This window comes from Mustela putorius, unplaced genomic scaffold, assembly GCF_011764305.1.
Source record: "Mustela putorius furo isolate JIRA1106 unplaced genomic scaffold, ASM1176430v1.1 tig00003869_pilon_pilon_pilon, whole genome shotgun sequence".
NCBI classification, from domain to species: domain Eukaryota; kingdom Metazoa; phylum Chordata; class Mammalia; order Carnivora; family Mustelidae; genus Mustela; species Mustela putorius.
The window spans coordinates 15782190-15802392 of record NW_025422021.1 but is presented as its reverse complement, the minus strand read 5'-3'; the positions used below and the strand labels follow the sequence as shown (position 1 = coordinate 15802392).

General features: G+C 33.9%; 1 protein-coding gene across 4 annotated transcripts in view; it reads left to right on the top strand.

The window, feature by feature from the left end:
• The window catches only part of LOC101682837 (sodium channel protein type 2 subunit alpha), a 137984-nt gene that overhangs the window by 97854 nt on the left and 19927 nt on the right, over positions 1-20203 (top strand). For all 4 annotated transcript variants that reach the window (XM_004743983.3, XM_045066746.1, XM_013052020.2 and 1 more), the window contains 4 exons: positions 2509-2988; positions 13059-13179; positions 17678-17832; positions 19413-19586. In XM_004743983.3, coding sequence (XP_004744040.1) covers positions 2509-2988; positions 13059-13179; positions 17678-17832; positions 19413-19586 — 930 coding nt within the window. The remainder of the gene's footprint in view (positions 1-2508; positions 2989-13058; positions 13180-17677; positions 17833-19412; positions 19587-20203) is intronic.

Here is a 20203-nt window from a genome sequence, read left to right as displayed (position 1 = left end):
CTTTATGACAGTAGTGAATGAACAGATCAAACTGCAGCAGGGAATCCGTAGTAGGAGTAGTAGAAAGTTAACTGTAGGGTTAGACTGTGTAGAGTTTAATTTATGAAAAGACCGTTTATACATAATAAAAGTGGATTTTTTTGTAGGCAGTTTGGAGCTACAGATAGCTTTTTATTAGAAAGCTAACAACGAGCAATTGGAAAATGGACACTGGATTTAAAGAGAAAGAAATTCAACATATCCCATATAATCTATTAATTTACAGAAATAAGACAAACCTGACATGTAATTGTATAGAAGATTCAAACTGAAAGGAGAATTTCAGAAGCATCTATACCTACGGACAGCATTTAATATAAATTTGGATTACTGTAGGGGTATCTGTGTGGCTCAGTCTGTTAAGTGTCTGCCCTCAGCTGAGGTCATGATCCCAGGCCCCACGCCAGGCTCCCTGCTTAGTGGGGAGTCAGCTACTCCCTCTCTTTCTGCCTATACCCCTTCTCATGTGTACTCTCTCTCTCTCAGATAGGTAGATAGATAGATAGATAGATAGATAAAATCTTTTTAAAAAATTTGGATTGCTATAAATGATTAAAGAGAAATAGTCTGTAAAATAATCATTCCCATCTACATGCATACATGGAAACTGTATTTTAAGGAGAAAATTAAAGGCTCTCCTTTCTTCTTTGACTATCAGCTAAAAAAGTTCCCCCTTTCATGCGATCCTGGATATATTTCAGAGTAGCTAAAGTAGTGATAATATGTCATTTTTATCACCAGTAAGGAAATGTGTTCATATTACATTTGATTAAACAAGATGGAATGAATTTCATGCAACTCCTATAATTTTTCTCTTTCATACTCACTGAAGAGAGGAAGGTCCCCCAAAGGCAAGCTGACATAACCCCTTTGAACTCACGTAAACTTCTTATGGTACTCCACCCCAAGCAGTGCCAGTGATCACTGCCATGACGGGTCCACAGACAGGACAGAGGCGGGGCCAAAGACTGGCGCACACTCATCCTAACAAGAAAGGGCAGCAGACATACAGCTAGATCAGTAAATGACACAGTCACAAATAGAGTACTCGCCTCTGTGCTTTGAAGAGGAAATAGAAGTTGGATCTCACTCTGGCAGGGTCGATCGATACATATCAAGAAAAGTTTCTTAATAGACAAAGATGGTTCATTAATAAACCTTCAGAAATCAAATCTAGAAAATAATGCCACCAAAATTCATTTTCATAATGGATAAACACCAAAACGTAGCATTTAACTTTTTTCTTTCATCTATTTTTCATCCAAATAACAAATTCAAAGGCAAATAACAATAAAGTATAATTTTATTGGTGAAGGAGTAGGTCTTCATATGAATACCTGCAACCATGGTATTCAATGTCAAAATAGACTTACAGATTATGTGAATTCCATAGTGGATCTTACACACTTTTACATTTCCTATTACCATTGGTAGACTAACTTGTAACTGGTTAAACAAAGGAGCTATAGGCCTTATTAGCTTATTGGAAAGCCAGGAATGTAGCAAGACTGCAGCATTCTTTTCATTGGAGTATTACTTAAAGTTTTTTCTAGGATTCTTCTCTATTATTTTTACATTTTGTCTTTGGCTTACTTTACTACTAAATCCTTCTGTTATTCTATATGTTTCAATAATCACAAACTCATAAAATTATCAATCAAATCCTGAAGAAAATTATACAGCTTGATCTTGTACCCATATGAGTACCTGATTCATTAGTAAATTACATCTTTTGAGTACATATGAAGTGGGTTTATAGTCACTAATCTTTTCACTCACTCCTACCAGTGGGGCCTATTTTTGAACACTCAAGTTACAGACTAATTAGTGATTTTTGTCCATGGCAATATCTTGACTCCACAATCTTTTAAATCAATATTAACATGATGATTATTGTATAAAAACCATTTTTATAGTATGCCCAGCTATTGTATAGATCTAGTGGCCATGATTTTCTGAACCAAAAACTGTGACTTTTGACCTAGCAATAGGTATATTTTTTTCTAATTTGGTAAGTTATCTAGTGCAAAAATTGGTACAAATACATGAAAACAAAATCATGTTTAGATGTATTAGAATTATCACTTTAGGAATAAAGTTATGATAAATTATCAGTGTCCTGGAAAATCCAGTTTACATGGGAAAATACTTAGCATCCCAAATAAAACTTTTTTTTCTTTGTTCACTGTTACAGTTAACTAGATAACTAAGATTTCTCTTTTGGAACTGAACTTAATTTAGAAGTTTCAGTAATTTTGTAATGACTAAAAAGGAAATACTCTTAATAGTATCACTTGATATTGGACAGGTATTTATTTCATTCACCTTTTTTTCAGGATAGTTTATCACAAACTAAAAGGAATACCTATTAGTAAAAAATGTGGTATAAGAGCAATTTTGGAAAACTTATACTTAAGAGCAACTGAAACAATACCATGTTTTCATCATCTATTTTCCTATCATGCATAGGTTCTGAACCTCTTCCTGGCCTTGCTCTTGAGTTCGTTCAGTTCTGACAACCTTGCTGCCACTGATGATGATAATGAAATGAACAATCTTCAGATTGCTGTGGGAAGGATGCAGAAAGGAATTGATTATGTTAAAAGAAAACTACGTGAATTTATTCAGAAAGCCTTTGTAAGAAAGCAGAAAGCCCTAGATGAAATTAAACCACTCGAAGATCTAAATAACAAAAAAGACAGCTGTATTTCCAACCATACCACTATAGAAATAGGCAAAGATCTCAATTATCTCAAAGATGGAAATGGAACAACCAGTGGCATAGGCAGCAGTGTGGAAAAATATGTTGTGGATGAAAGTGATTACATGTCATTCATAAACAATCCCAGCCTCACTGTGACTGTACCAATTGCTGTCGGAGAATCTGACTTTGAAAATTTAAATACTGAAGAATTTAGCAGCGAGTCAGATATGGAGGAAAGCAAAGAGGTAGGAATTTTTAAGTAAGATATTTTGACGTAATGTATGCTTTAAACTAGGAGTCCACTTTAAAGTTGTGTTTTATCTCTATAAGAAAATAGGATATTGATACACTTTCTATGGCAAAATTGGTGATAGATAAATTGACAACAGATTAAAATAAAGCCAGACAAGTGATATTCTGACTCATTTTTTAAAATATTTGCCATCTTGAATTATTGATAATATTAATATTCAGATTAATGTGAATTGCTCTAATTATTTGAAAATCATTTGAGATTTGTGAAAATGTTTCAGTGTGTTCACTTTCTTGTAATTCTCCCACAATGGTAGGTTTTGTATGTACTAGATAAATACTTGGTGAGAAGGCAGTTCCAAGTCTCACTTGGCTTTTATGAAATACTTCCTAAAATGTGATCTTACGTAGTTTGCACAGGAATTTTTATTCACAGAAAATGATTGGGATCTTGGCTTGATATTTACATATAGTTTCATGTTTCCGAAGTAAGTAATTTTTTTAAGGAAATGAAGGTAGTAATGAATCATGCTGAAAATGTTTAACTCTGCTGAGCCTAGTGCATGCTGTCTCCACACACAAGAAGTCATGGTATGTTAGAGAACATAAAATTCTGAGTTTATCAACTACAGTACCAGTCTTGGCAGTTTAAAGTATTTTTTGACTTACTAGAAAAGTATGAGTACCAGAGTATGCTTTTAGTTTGTCTCTAGGTTAATAAGCACAGAGCTGGGGATAAAGAGAATAAAGATTTTAAACCCTTAATGTTTAATTGTTTAACTTTACAAAAATGAAAACAGAATTCCCAGTGATTAAAGCTTGCATAAGCAAATAAAAATAAAAGCCCAAAACAAAGATTCATCTTTTCTTATCATTTGAGTTGATTGACAGGAAGAGAAAGTCCTCCAATACTATTTTCATTCTAAGAAAGATAGATGACTGGGGAGCTTGAGACAATGAAGGATAAAATTTAAGTAGTGTAACAGTCACAAAAATTGGACATTAGTTAATAAATTATGAACTAAAATATATTTCTATGAAGGAAACCTTAGCTGTTTGTCAGTATTCCCATGTTAATAACCTAAAATTACTGACGAATATGCTATTTTTCATTCTTTCTTGTTTTAAGGTAAGTATTGCTAATTCTGTGATTAAGTAGATGTTAAATGTGAAATCCAGAGAAAGTTTATTTATTTTTAAAGATTTTACTTATTTATTTGAAAGAGAGTGAGTGAGAGAGAACATGAGCAGGGGGAGAGGGAGAAGCAGACTCCCTGCTGAGCAGAGAGCCTGCCCACATGGGACCCTATCCCAGGACCCTGCACTCATGACCTGAGCCAAAGGCAGTTGCTTAACCAACTGAGCCACTCAGGCGCCCCAGAGAAAGTTTAAATAGAGGTACTAAAATTAACAGGTAAGTAACAAGGCCATAGTTACTAGTTTCACAAAATAAATGATGTGATTCCAGGGGAAAATGATAAAATGTTATACCCTGAGGCAATGAATTGCTGTAACTAGTTGAACTCAAATCTTTACTAATAAGGCCATTATTTTTAAATTTAATAATATCTTAATATATGGTTAAGCAGAATTTTGGATAAGCATAGTTTGTTGGGCTCTGCTGAAGGAGAGGATGGATCCTAATTGTTCCTACTATATATTACGAGAAATTGAAGCCAGCCTTTAGAAAAGAGAATTGGGTCATTAAATTTTACTATATATTCCCCTTCTCATTATCTTGACATTATACCAAATAGTAAATATTTCCTTTACCAAAAGGGAAGTCAATTTTCTTTTTTTTTTTCAATTTTTCTATTTTTGTATGTTTAATTAATTTAATTTAATTTTAGAGTATTTCATATAAACTAAGAATAAATTATGAAGAATCAAATGTTAAAGCCCTCAGTTAGTTTAAACTTTTGACTTAGTTTGAGTATCTTTCAAGGTGTAGTTAACGTGACATCCAGTCTTTTTAATTTTCAGAAACTTTAAAGCCTTAGGCTTCTCCAAAACTGCGTATATATTTATCTCACCTCAAACCATTATGTTTGACACAGGAGGAATGTCCAGTCAGGTGGGGCTTATAGTAGGAAAGTCCAGACTCTCTCTTTCTGTTATCATTAAGTTTTTTAATTGTTTTCTGTTTCAGTTAAGTACGACAAAACAATATATGTGAAGTCGCTACTTTGGAATTGGAGGCAGAGAACTGAGCTGCCTGTTGGAAATAGAATTATTTTATTGCTTTGGCTGTGGAGTCCTTTCAATTCATTCTCACCATATAGGTTGTTATCTGGTTGTTGAAATTTATTATTTGCAGAAATTTTCAAGTATGTCTTTATATCAAACTTCCTAAATATAAACTCATAAACCAATAAGAGATTAGGGCACTAGTCTAGAAAGAGAAATGTGCAAGTTTTAATCATACTGTATCTTACCTAGTAGCTCTATACTAAAAAACAAAAGAGATTTGAGAGAATTATCCAAGAATTCCAAATATTCCTACCTGAAATATCTGTTTATAGTGTTCTGTCTTCTAGTTATTTTTGTCTGTTCATTTTTTTAACTGGTGGGATGGGGTTGTGCTGTAAAATATCACATGTAGAATAGTAAGAAATGGTGTAAAACTTATTTATATTCTTTTCTAAATTTTTTTAATTAAAGGAGAAAATAGGGCACTTAAAACATTTTAGAATGCCTAAAATTTCCTTTTTATAGAACAGACTAACCAGGTGGACTCGGAGGTTGTTTGGGTGTTTGAACTAAATCCTCTATGTCTTTGACAAAGTTGTGTGATTCTTTGATACTTTCTGTAAGTTCCTAGAATTTATCATGTTGCACTCATGTATGCTTTAACTCAACATTATTTGACTATATTTAATGTAATTCCTTTCATAGTTTGTGATTTTGAATGATTGATTTCTTTTTTAGAGTTTTAATGTTGAAGCCATGCTTAAATGATTTTTTTCAAAGTGAAATTTACTAGTACAATATGGTAACCTTCACTGCTTACCGTTCTTACTTCTCACAGGGGTAAAATCAAGCTGGAGCCATCAAGAGTGCAGCTCTGGTGTTTTTTAACCAGCCAGAGGCTCGGGCCACCACTTTTACCCAGGTTACCCAAGCAAGTGGTACATATATAAATATAATCAGTTTCTAAATGAATTTTGACTGGCCTGCATGTTACTCAGCTACATTCCTTGCCCATCCATTGGCAGTAAAATAAAAATATGCACAGCTGCTCTTATGCTGAGTCATATAAAGCATGGTCAGGCAAGTCTGGCAACCCTAACTTTTTAAAACAATGATTCAGTTGCTAATCTTCTTACATAGATTTTTACTAGAAATTATATTCACTGAAAAATAAAAGTGCATGCCATTATGGATTATTTAATTTCCATTTAATGCTATAGAGATTTGAACATACTAAGGGCTTAGAGGAGAAATGTAGGTGCTCTTTAAAAACTTGCAGAAAAGCTTTCTCTGCCCTGTTTTTTTGTTTTGTTTTGTTTTTCTTTTCCTTTTTTAATATAGCCCCAATGGGTGTACTTTGTTGGTAATTTTTGTTCAGTGTCATATTAAGTTTTTCTGAAGGGCAATATGCAAACCAAAACAATTCCTTATTCATGTGTAAACTGCCTAAAGGGTATTTTAATGTAGTAATAATGTAAATGAATTGGAATGTTTACATTTTGGCTGCTAGCAGCATGGGTATAATTTTTGTCTGCTTCATTACAGAGAAAATGGCATTGCTTTTTTCAGCAATTGACCAAAAGTATTTTACATTTAGAATATGGTTCCCTTGGAAATTCTGTTGATATTTACCCCTAAAACTCCTAAGACTGAAAGAAAAGGGGAAAAAAACGCCTTTTGTACACCAAAAAAATAAGATTTTGGTCTTTTAGGTAGTATGTTCATTCTGAAAATAGATCTGGAATCCACCTTCTTTTCTCAGTTGTTCCTCTGTCCTTTGTGGTTTTGTTTTTCCTCGTTTCATCCAGACCTGCTGGGAAATTTCTCCCAAAGAACGTTATGTAAATATATCGTGCCTTACAGACTCCTATATAGACAGAGAATCCTTGTGCGCTCCTTTAGTGTTTTTAAATGAAAGGACCTCCCTTGTCACGACCATGGCAATGAGGGTAACACAGTTTGGAGTCCATTTGCTGGACCTTTGCATTTCCTAATGTTGAAATCATAGTTTTGTACTCAAATATGTTAACCAAATTACTAAATGCGATTTAATTATTTTCTTAAGAAATGTTAATTAAAACAGGAGAAACTGAGTTTAGGGCATTCAAGAAATCCTTGAACTACTTTTAGAATAAGCCAAAAAATGTTCTAAAGTTAAAAGCTTATTTTAAAAATAGATATGGCTTATTATAAGCCCAGACTAATTATGACAAAAGGTCTAGAGACAGGCATATGAAGAATATATTCTTTGATATCTGAATATATGATTATTTGGGTATATGTTATGTTTGAGGAATCATCAGTATATCCAAAGGAGAGTTCCAGGATAAAACTAGTTAAAAAAAAAAAAAAAAGGAAATGTTAATTAAATACTTTTCTCTTAGGTGCAGTTTCCTCTTCAGCCATTAAAAACTATAGAACAACCCTAATATAAGCATATTTGGCTCTCTGGAAAGGAGCAATGATTATGTCATTTTCATAGTATTCTTTTATACTTTGGGGCAAAATATTCAGTCTCTGGCACTCTAAGACTTTTGAATGATGATGCCTTGTATATTGGAAGAATGACATCAAATGAGACCTAAGATATATAATTATTCACAATGAAACACAGATATACATATACAGAGGGACTAGAGAGAATTTTTTTTTTCCTAGAATGTATTAATTTTTCAGAAAAGTGTGGGATTTGACTCCTTAAGATAATAGCTTTTTTCGCCCAGTATCTTGGAAAAAGGGAAGGTTCGTTTCCTTATTTTCTGAGTATCCCATATTCCAAGTTCTTATATACACAGGTATACCAAGAAAGTGATTATCAGATGTATTATCTACCAGTTTATTTAGGAGATTTAGTTGGAGTACATTTGTGAAACACAAACTGAGCCCAAACTGGTTTAAATTGACCTCATTTATTCTTAATTCTTACATTATTACAGTTTTCGATTTCCTTGAATATGTCTCTTATCCTCCCTCAGGAAACATTGTCTGTATATAAAAGTGTATACTAAATTCCAACACAAGTGGTAGAGGAGGGAAAAAGATGTGAGCGAATGTTTTTTTGAGAAGGATTCAATAAGAACCCATTATGCTTTTATCCTGGGAAATGTTTGGTCCTCAAGGGACAGTTTTCCAGTATCATAGTGATTAAGGAAGAAAAAGACTCTTAATATCCTTCATGGAGGAACAAAATGAACTAAACTTGTGTCTTTGGGACACTATCTATCTGCTGAGGGGTAGACCAATGTGATATAAGGGCTACTTTTGCTGGACCAAGAAGGATACTTCAAATACAATGTATGGTTTGAAAATTGTGTAATGTATCCATTATAAAGACAGAAGTTGTTTCTGGGTAATGTAGTATAATGATAATGATACTTTTTGTCACATATTTGGTTTTGCCATCTTCCTTATCAAGACCGTAACACCAACAATCCCTTTCTGGTATTAATGTGCCACTTTGCCCTTAGTTTATCCCAAAGCAAGCGAGATTATAACTTTCATTGTTCTAGTGTTAAGATTTTTCATGGAAAATAACCCAGAGCTCCTCAAATATAAATCTGAAATAGGATCCATGTGGAACAAAGGACTGCCATTCTTGTGGGTCAAACTCTTCAGATACGAACTATTTGATTTACTTTATATTTGAAGTTTTCATTCTTTAAACCCAATTCCCTTATTGAATCAGAGTAAAATATACCTCTTTTCTAAATTATATGCAATCTTTATAATATTATGTACAATCTTATAAATAATTATATTTCCTTAAAAATATATTACAATTTTTAATGAGAAACAAATGTGCCTATGAAAAAAATGGCAAGTTATGTTTTCTCTCATTTTTTCTGCTGCAATTGTTTTAAAAAATACTTTTACTTTCTGAAAGAAAGACTATAGTTTGGCATACTGATGTTTAATCATAATATATGAATAATAGGAAAAGTAAAAGAGATAGAATGTTTAAAAAGACAAAATGAAATATGTGCCTTAATATTTATTTATTAGATCATTTAGCAAAATACAATTCTGTCTGGCTTAACTCCTTTAATAATCCCACAGATTTTCAATAGGTAGAGCCCTGTAGTATGAGATTTTCATTAAAACAAATGTTTAAGTAATATTTCCACCTGAAAGTAAATTATTGCCAATGCTATTCATAGCAAGTAGCAATTGGCTATTCCTGTTTGATCTTTTTACTATCCTGATATTAGAATATATCATATTTTATTAAAATTTAACTAGGCAAGAGCACTCTAACAGTATCATGTAGTTCATTTATTTCCTAATAAATAAGCATAAAAAATAAAAAGGGAACCTAAACATCTAACTTTTACCAAAGGGAAATATAAAACTTGCCAAATGTAGAACTTAAAAGTATAAAACTGATTCTATTTCTAGGCAATTTATATTTTGGTCTCTTACTCATGTGGCATTTTACAGTGGTTGTTGTCTAGTTTGCAGCATTGGCAAGCAACCTTTATTTGAAAATTTTTCAAGTACCTGTCTAAAAGTTCCGTATAATGATGTATATTTGACAGTTCTATTTGGTGAATTTGTACCATAGTTAGGATTTATTATAATTATGACCATATCTGAAGCTGGAGTTTTATAGTCTTAATTTGATTCCTTTGATTTTTATGGATTCTTGACACATTTTAACTTTTAGTCAACATATTTTATATGTGCCTCTTATGCGATTTTAAGAAAGTCACTGGATTGATGTTATCAAGATTTTATAAATCAGTTTCTTGCCTACCTCTCAGTATTATTGTTCAAACTTTTTGTTCATTTAATATTCTGATGAATATTTAGTTCTATTCTACATTAATACATATAAGAATATGAATATAAATTGAACTAATACTAAGTTCATTGTTACAAAACATGGGAATCCATAATATCACGAGCACTATCTTGAACCTACAACCTTTGACCACATATCACATCTACTAAGTATTTTATACTGATAGAGATTGGTTTTACTTGAATCAGGAGAAATTTTTCTAGGAAATTCTGGTAAAATGAAGATCTAGAGTCCAGCTACTGACTCATTATAACTTATGACAGGATATTTAAAGCCACATTTCCTTCCCTAAATAGATACCAGATTGGTTGCTGTTCCATATCAGAGGGAAGATGGAGAAGGAGACTGCCTCTCCTTAAAAAGATTGCATTGGCCAATGGGACTGCAGATGTACCTATAAAGAGTGAAAAGAAAGAAAACACTGTCAGGATGATTCAGTATAAGTTTATGAACTCCAGAGTTCAACTGCAGTTTTCTTTGTAGACTCGTTTTAGGTCTGAATAATTGAGAGCTTAATGTTCAGGCAGCACTCCTTATTCTAAAAGTTATCTGACCATTATTTATGCAATTCAGAATCTTGAAGGATTTGTATTATTCTGCACCTAAGGATTTGTGTTATTCTGCACCCTTAAATGTAAAAGCATTCGATAGGAGGTGTCGGAAGTAGTTACTGGAAGAATAAAAGACTCCATGCACAGATCATTTATTCATTTATTCAACGAATGCCTATTAAACACAAACATTGGTGATAGGTACTAGGGACACAGAGATGGCAAAAGTAGTATCTTTGTTTCAGAAGATTAAGTCTTGTGCTATATGTCTTCTAAAGACCCAACAGTTTCATGTTGCTCTTATAAAAAAGTAGTAACCTGACCTTTAAATACACAAATACTTGGCTTCAGTAAAAAGACATTACTTCTATATTAGTATTAAGGAGCTGCACTAAATGAAAGGTGTGATAGTTAACATTACAGGGATCCTCTCGATCATTTAAAACCAAGATTCACTGGAATTTGTTATCTGATGACTTCTCCCAATCACTGTCAAGAGCTAACCTTCATTTTGTTATAGAGAAGTCTATTATTCATTCATTCATTTTTTAACAATATTTATTGAGTAACCGTGACCTACCCAGCACTAACGTTGGCTGGAAAACAGTCCTTCACGAATGCCAGCCTGAGCATATGGAGTACTCAGAATATGGATCCTCCTTTTTACCTTGGGTTCACCCCCAGGCTTTCCCTCAATCTGTATTTACAGTGCTATCCTTTTTTCTTAAAGAAGCATTTTCCGTCTCTTTTTTGTGGGCTGTTTGCAGTTAGGTTAGGTATGACAAAGCTTCAATTCTTCTGATTACCATGTTTCAACATCCTGCGAGTGAAAAAATCAGTATCATCAGCTCCCTAATATGTAACAATGTCATGTGAGTCAGATGGATTGGAATGAGAGGATAATTTGGTCATATCTTAGTCAATTACATGTATGTAAACACAGCTATATTATTAAAGAGTCTAACCAAAAGACAAAGGATAGAAAATTCAAAGTCTAAAAAATTAAAATATGTGAAATAAACTGTCCCACTTTGACATTTCATCTTAAAACAAAATATATTCAAATTATAAGGACAGAGATATCATGATTATCTACCTAGTATTGTAAATACGCCTGGTGAGTAGGAGAAGAGTTCAACAAACTTCAAGCATTTTATAATATATAATCCTTGATTTAACTATTTCAGCCAAATTAAAGAAAATGCCCTGAAACTGGCTCTATGAAGAGAGCCATATCTAATATTTATGCTTCTATCACTATGTTGTTAAATTAAACAAGACAAAAGCATTTCAATTTCATCTTTATCATGTATAAATAGTTTCACTTCATCAGCATCACTATGCCAAGAAAATATTTTAAATAAGGAAAATGATTTTCATCAAAGAAAGGAACCATCTTTCCAGAGCAGATCTATATAACCCTTAGCTCAAATATGAGTAAAGCGTTTCTAGTACCAGCTATAATATCCACTTTGTAGTAGTTCAACATACTTCAGTGTGCATTTTATCATGTGCTTACCTCATCCCCTTTATAAAGTAGCTCTTATCGGCTCAGCCATTTCCTAATGTTATGCACTAACGGTAATAACATTGTAACAGGTCCGAGAATGCTGTGGCCCAAACTACTCTGATTCCATGTGGCACTCATACCTGGCCCTGTGTCATTCCTGCAGCATTTTAAGACCAGGCTAATAAAGACTGGTATCCCTTCATTTAGCCTGTCCCTTTAACACCCTGACCTGGCTAAAGTTTGTTGTATGTCACGGTCTAAAACAACTTCTTTTTCTTTTGATGGTTTTGATGTAGCCTAAAGGAAACCAAAACAACTGCCAAAGAGTCACTTCTCCCTGTACTAACAGGACAGGTAAGAGTGCCAGAGTAACAAGTAGTTTCCAAATGCACAGTGAAACACAGGAGTGCATTGGCCAAAGAGAATGCAAAATACCAGCTCTTGCTATAAAGCTAACAATGTGCTGCTCTTTTCTGAATTAGAAAACTATAGAATACATTTAATAACAACTAGTGGTCTATGTTTTCATGTCAATGAAAAGTGGATAAATTTAGATTGTTGCTGTTTATTTGCATTGGATCAATCTTTTCTGCATTTGACATGAAAATACACTTGTGCAGCTTTTGTTGGTTGGGTCACAATTTTAGAATAAAACAAACTGTACCATTCGCAAGCTAATTTACAAAAGCAAGATCACAGATGACTATATGACTCTGGCAGCTTACATGAGCTCTCTTTAGGATTTTATTCCAGAATCTCTATACATGGGCTTAATCAAAAATTATTTAAGTTGTTAGTACCATATTTTTAAAGAAAAAAAAATGCTGTGGCACTGCATCTAATCTTGTGACCCCCCACCTCTACTAAAGCGGACTGGCATTATGTTTAAGATACTCTTGAATTACAGATCAAGGAAATGCATACAGAAGACTTGAGGGCACGCCTTTTGAATTTTTATATTATAGATTAAAGAAAATATTTTAAAAGCTTTTCTGTGGAATTGATTTTCAGAAGCTAAATGCAACTAGTTCATCTGAAGGCAGCACAGTTGATATAGGAGCTCCTGCTGAGGGAGAGCAACCTGAGGTAGAACCCGAAGAATCCCTTGAACCTGAAGCCTGTTTCACGGAAGGTAAGTGGGAACAAGACATATGAGCTCACCGGACTCCTCTTACCTGTCTCTTTCCCCACCATCTAATCATATCTCTCTGTTTAGTGACTATTCGTTTATTTGTTTGGTTTTTATTTTTTCTGTATTCAAACAAAGATAATTTTTTGAAAGATAAGATTTATGTAATCAGACATTCCTATTTTTGTGTGTACTGTTTAACTAAGAAACGCCTCTCACTATACTGGTGTTTTGGTGGCCTTCTAGAATATCAAATCAGAGAGAAGGCCAAATCAAACATATCTCTTCAGCTTTAAAAAAAATAAAAAGAAAGAAAGAAAGAAAAAAATTAAGGTCAAAGAGGTAATTTATTGTTTACCGTTTTGTCAGTTTACAATGAGGAGTAAATGATAAGTGTACATTTAAAAACTGTCCATGAGTAATGGTTACCTGTATCTATCTGTCAAGATTGATTTTTTTTACTAGTTTTGAATCATAATAGATAATAGATAATGAAATGCCAAAATATACTGAGTTTTATAATACGGAGCACCATGCCATTGGGCCAATGATACCAAGAAGATTTTCTGAAGAAAGCTAAAATTATGTAATTTGAGGTATGGATCAGTTATCTCTTGAACAATAATGCTATATGTCCAACAATCCAGAACTTCTTAGCATGTAGCAAAACAAAAACAAAAACAAAAACAAAACAAAAAAACCCGAAAACCTTGTATTTGTGCTCACAAGTCCAAGGCCAGCTAGATGGTTTTGCTGATCTTGGAAAGGCCTCTTCCAAGCCTGAGGTTTTGGATGGACTGTTGGATTGACTCAGCTGCAGTCCGCTTTCATCTCATCCTCCGCACAGTGGTTGGGCATATTCTTGGGGTAAAGACACAGGAGCAAGAGAGGAAGCCTAACAGCCAAGTGTCTGCTTCTGCCAGGTTTTCTCCTGATCTTTTCACCAAAGCAAAGTCACCCCGCCAGTCCGGACTGTGTGGGAATGCACCACTAATGATCAAAGAGGCAGGAAAATTTAGTACAATATCACAAGATATGAAATTCTTTTAATTTCTTATATAAATCCCTGTTGTAGGTACAGGAACATTTCTCTAAAACCCTGCATATCACCTCTCATTTAACTCATTTAAAAAAATTTTTTTAAAGATTTTATTCATTTATTTGAGAAGGAGAGAGAGAAAGAGAGCACAGAGGGAGAAGCAGATTCCCAGCTGAGCAGAGAGCCCGACGTGAGGCTCGATCCAAGGACTCTGAGATCATGACCTGAGCCATAGGCAGATACTTAACTGACTGAGCCACCCACATGCCCCAACTCATTCTTTTAGTTAACCGCTACTTAATAGTGCTTATTATGTCTTGGTCTCAAATCAATACCATATAGCAATTGCTTAAACAAAAGTTTATTTTAAAAATAGTTACTGTCTGAGTGGCATAGTCAGTTAAGTATCTGACTCTTAATTTTGGCTTAGGTCACGATCTCAGGGTTGTGAGATCAAGCTCTGTAACTCAGTGGGGAGTCTGCTTGAGATTCTGTTCCGAACTCTGTCTGCTCCTGCCCCTCTCTCTAACATGAATAAATAAATCCTAGAAAAAATAATTACTGCCTCAAATTGCTACTAGTAATACAATTTTGTTACAACTAATTCTGAAAGTATTTCATTTGGGTTATCCAAGTTTACATTAAGAGCACTAAAGCTCTTTTAATTTAAACTTTAAGCAAATTTTGGAATATTTAATTACACAGATGGTAGAAATCACAATTGATGTCAATGGATTTAAGGTTGTTACAGAAGATTATGTTACATATATTTATTGATCACTTTAATGCATTGGTGAAAATAAATACTTAAATATTAATTATCAATTTTTAAATAATTTCAGAGGAAGAACTATTTATTCAGCATAAGTTATGAGGGAAGTCACTCTTGGCTATTTACTTCAAAAAGTCTGTGTATATTCCAGTGCAGTTACTTGATTATTAAAAAAATGACTTTCGAAAACATTCAAGTGATATATCACAAAAATAATTTCTGTGGTATTAGTTTTTACTCTTTATCAGACAATTAGCTTATTTTTAGGGTCACAATATGTTCATATATACCACAATAATAAGGAAATAATAAGTAATTATGGTACAATAATAATTATGGTACTATCAACATTTGTCTTTTGTAAAGTTTAAGAAAACACTTAAGTATGAAATATTTTAGAATATATTCTATATAGAATATAGAATAACTTAACATTATAGAAGATAATAATGAATAATACATAGATGCCCACCAATCAGATTCAACAATTTGAATACTCTTGTCATCTTCACTTCAGACTTTTTATTTATAAATAAAACAGATACATATTAGGCCCATTTTGTTCCCTTTCCTTATCTTACTTTCTCCCTTTCCTCTCAGAAATAAACCAGTGTCTCAAATTTGGCATTCGTCATTCCCACTAAAATTGGCCTTTTTCTGCTAAACTGTTTTTTCATCTTTTAACCTCTCTAGGGAAAAACCAAACAACTCCTAAATTTAGTTACATTTAATTTAATACAATGAATATTTTCAGGGCATGTAAATCTTGATCTTTGGGGAAACAAAAATATGAAAAATAACTTGCCTCAAAGAAACAACAAATATAATGCTATTTATTTCTTAGTTGAGAAGCTAAGAACATTTTATAGCACATCATCAAATTTTCATGAAACAAAGGATATGATCTGGCTGACTGACATTATAAAGTAGTATCTGATAAATATCTATGCAGTAAAATACTATGCTCTTTTCAAGATGAGATTTCCATTTTTCTATTCATTGAACAAGGGCCCTCTTCATGGTTAAAGCCTTAACTTGTGGCTCATCTCCCACACCCCAGCATCCCCCTATTCTGTGGGTCAGCTCAATGGTATCTTCTGATTTCTTTTTTTTTTAAAGATTTTATTTATTTATTTATTTGACAGAGAGAAATCACAAGTAGATGGAGAGGCAGGCAGAGAGAGAGAGAGGGAAGCAGGCTCCCTGCTGAGCAGAGAGCCCGATGCGGGACTCGATCCCAGGACCCTGAGATCATGACCTGAGCCGAAGGCAGCGTCTTAACCCACTGAGCCACCCAGGCGCCCTGATTTCTAACCACTGTTACCACTGTTACCCTTGTTTGAATGTCATGCACTCTTAACTCCTTTTTCATCTTCTTTCTTCTTTGCATCCAATGCCTTTTATAGGCAGAGATCATTCTAAATCAGTATTCTTATCAGGTAGATCTTCACAATTCCCAAATAAATCCTTTAGTGTTTTACTCATTGGGCAGTATATAAAATCTAAATTCTCCAGCTGACTCACTCAGTTCCTTTTTTCAGATTGGCTCCAAGTATTTTTTCTAGTGTCAACTCCTAGTTCTTTCATGCAACTTCTAGATCTATCATTAAGTTTTATTGATGTTATTGTTTCTCCATTCTTTTATAGCTCCTGTACTAGACCTGTTCTTACATATCCCTCAAAGTCTAAGCTGAAATTCATTTCCTCTATAAAGCTCAATATCAGAAATTAGTCTATACCAATCAACTCTCACAATATCTTATTTAATTTGTGATTTTTTGTGATATCTATAACTATAGAATTTGTGAGCGAAAGTCCCCTACCTAAAATGCACACTTTTAAAAAAAAGGATTTTATTTATTTATTTGAGAAAACCAGAGCATGGGTGGGGGTGGTAGTGGTAAGGGGCAGAAGGAGAGGGACAAGCAGACTCTCTCCTGAGCCGGGAGCTGACACAGGGCTCGAACCCAGAATCCTAGAATCATGATCTGAGCTGAAGGCAGACATTTAACAGACTGAGCCACTCAGGTGGCCCTAAAATGCACACTGTTTAAAGAGAAAGTCTATGTTTACACATTTTACTAGTCTGCTTTGTCCAGTACAATCCCTTGAATGTAACAGATATTCAATAAATATTTGTTGACAAGCCTTTGATCTAGTAATCCATAAATTACACAAAGATGTTTATACTATTGTTACTGATAATAGCCAGAATTAAAACAACATACTCAATAATAGTGGAAAAATTCTACAGATTCTGGTTAAGTCTGGTAATCTTATTTAGAGAAGTGAAACCTTTCACGTTCTATTTACTTACAATAAAAAGGAAATGTGTATATTACACCATTAAGCAAACTACTTAGAATTCAAATGTCCATGTATGGATGGAATGATAAGGATAAGATGAAAATACCAACATTTGTTGATTTTATTTTTCTTTCTGTTTTTCTATATGTTTTTATCTGTAATATAATCCATTACAATAATCATATATACATAAAAGTATTTGTTGAATGAATGATTTAAAAACTGTACAGATGATTTCCATTTGTATAAGTGGAAGCCATCTTAAAAAAGCAGTTACTTATTTACAATGTATTAGGTAATAACGTAGATGAGTCTTCCGCCAATACAAATGTACATAATCAAAGAGTAACTATTTTTTCTTCATTTACTTTGACTTATTGTAGACTGTGTGCGGAAGTTCAAGTGTTGTCAGATAAGCATAGAAGAAGGCAAAGGGAAACTCTGGTGGAACTTGAGAAAAACTTGCTATAAGATAGTGGAGCACAACTGGTTTGAAACCTTCATCGTCTTCATGATTCTACTCAGCAGTGGAGCGCTGGTAGGTGACATATAATCTGCTCCTTTTCCTTTACTGAAACTTTTCAGTTTCCCCCTCAGGGAACCTCTTGTTACATTTTTTTTTTAATATGGTGCTTGTGAAGTAAGAGACATTATGTGATATTCTTAGCACAGTGCAAGGCTCACTAAATAGCAATTCTTTATTTTTGTGGAGTAGGTCTCAGATTGAATCAAATTCAGATTATGGTTTCTTGTAATATTAAAGAAAAATATTTCTGACTTTGAGTCATCAGAGGCAGTTCTTATTAAGAGTGATTGTACAGACATGATACAGGATTATCAGCTAAATATCAAACTGCTTAACATAAGCTCCATTTTGCAGAGAATTCACTTATCTTGTTCATGCTGATTCACTAGTGCCAGGCACAGTAAATGGCAAATAGTAACTGACTTAATTACTAAGAGTAGCAGAGTGAAAGCATTAAAACTTAATTTATGTCCAATTTCATTCAATGGAAGGGTCAGTTTAGTCAAAATATTAATTAATGTATGAAAATAATGTGGCCCATTTTCCCATTTGGCGATATATATATATGGCTGCATTTCTTTTATTTTTTCAATTAGTCACTACAGGGTTTGGTGAGTTGATTTCATTAGGATTATAGTCCTGTATCTGAGGCCTGTAAGTCTGTCTCTAATACGAATCCTGCCTCTTGCCATGTACTTAAGCAAAGAGGGTCAGCCCTGTATTCAAATGCCAATAGAGAGGGAACTCTGAAGTCTCACCAGTAACTAGTGCCTTTGCTCTCTTAGCTCTTGGTTCTCAATTATACTCAGTCAAATCTCACCAAACTGCAGGCACAATGGCTGTCATCTGAGGGGCTTCCAGCTTCAACTATAAATTGAGCTGCAATGACTTTAGGCCTTTGTGCCCTGATCACAAGCCCAGTTTCCCCTTTTCTCTAAAAAAGAAAATTATCTTTTGTCCTTAATCCAGACCAAGGTATCGTGATAGTTTTTCCTATAAGGGGATTCAGTTGGATAAATGATATTTTCATTCTAGAACACCCAGAGGCTCCTGAAAATGAATTCCCCATGGTGTCCCAAGAGCTCTGCAAAATGTCGCAGAGCAGAGCCCAACAGAGGGGGCTTCCTCCCGTTCCCATATAGGTGCCCATGCTGAGCGAGAGAAATAGAGGGAAGAAAGTGGTAATCTTCTGTTCCTCTTTCCTCAGCTATCATGGCTACCATGGGAGTAGGGGTCTTTGTCTCCTTGCCTTACATTTGCATTCCTGAGAGAAAACATTCTAATGTAATGAACAAAGCAGATCTACTCACACAAGACTTTCTGCCTCCTGCTGTAGAGAGAAGTGCCTGACAGTCTCTTAGGGTTTTTAAGCTCTTTGGGATGTTTCGATACCCAAATTGAAAAATATTTGGATTCATTGGTTAACTGAAGTGTGCCTGCAGGTAGACCTTAAAGCCAGTGCCACCATGGGGAACACGAAGCCTTCCAGAAGCAGGCACCTGAGATGAGGCTTGAAGCAGATTTGCTCTATTAAGACATCAATTAGAGACAGTTTATGACAATGAAATTCCATGGAATTTTCTCACTCACAGGCCTTTGAAGATATATATATTGAGCAGCGAAAAACCATTAAGACCATGTTAGAATATGCCGACAAAGTTTTCACTTACATATTCATCCTGGAAATGCTTCTCAAGTGGGTCGCATACGGTTTTCAGGTGTATTTCACCAATGCGTGGTGCTGGCTGGATTTCCTGATTGTTGACGTGAGTGTTCTGCACTTCCGTGTTTCATTCCATTGCCATGTGATGATAGTTCTAGCAATGGTGCCTGGCACACAGCAGGCACTCAGTAAATACTTGATGTAAATATAAATGACGATTCTAATTTTCCCAATGAGAAGATAACCCCCAATTTTTTAATTTAAATTCATATACTTTTACAGGTGAAACAGTCAAATGCTGCCTTACTGTACTTATTGATTTCATTTCAAATTAATATTTAAATTCCAAATTATACAGAATAATATATTAATGTAGAAGTTTTGCTTTTTTCACTCTTATGTTTGACACAATAACCGTATTTAAATGCCTCACAGTTATCTTTGACATTAGTATTTTTGTCATCACCAGAGCCTGTTGAGAAGTGTTTGTCCCACAGATGGGTTACTAATTACAGAGAAACTTGAAAGTCAAAAAAGCAGGAAACACACTTGATTTGTATGATGGTTGAAACAGATTAGCTGTGGGTCGGTTATTTAGAAGTTTTATTAATCTGCACTGGTATTAAAACTAAAGTGAGATGGAGTACCAAAATATAAAAGTCTTTAAAAAAAATTGAATACAAGGTTACTTTGTGACTTCTAAGAGAGAATTTTAAAGAT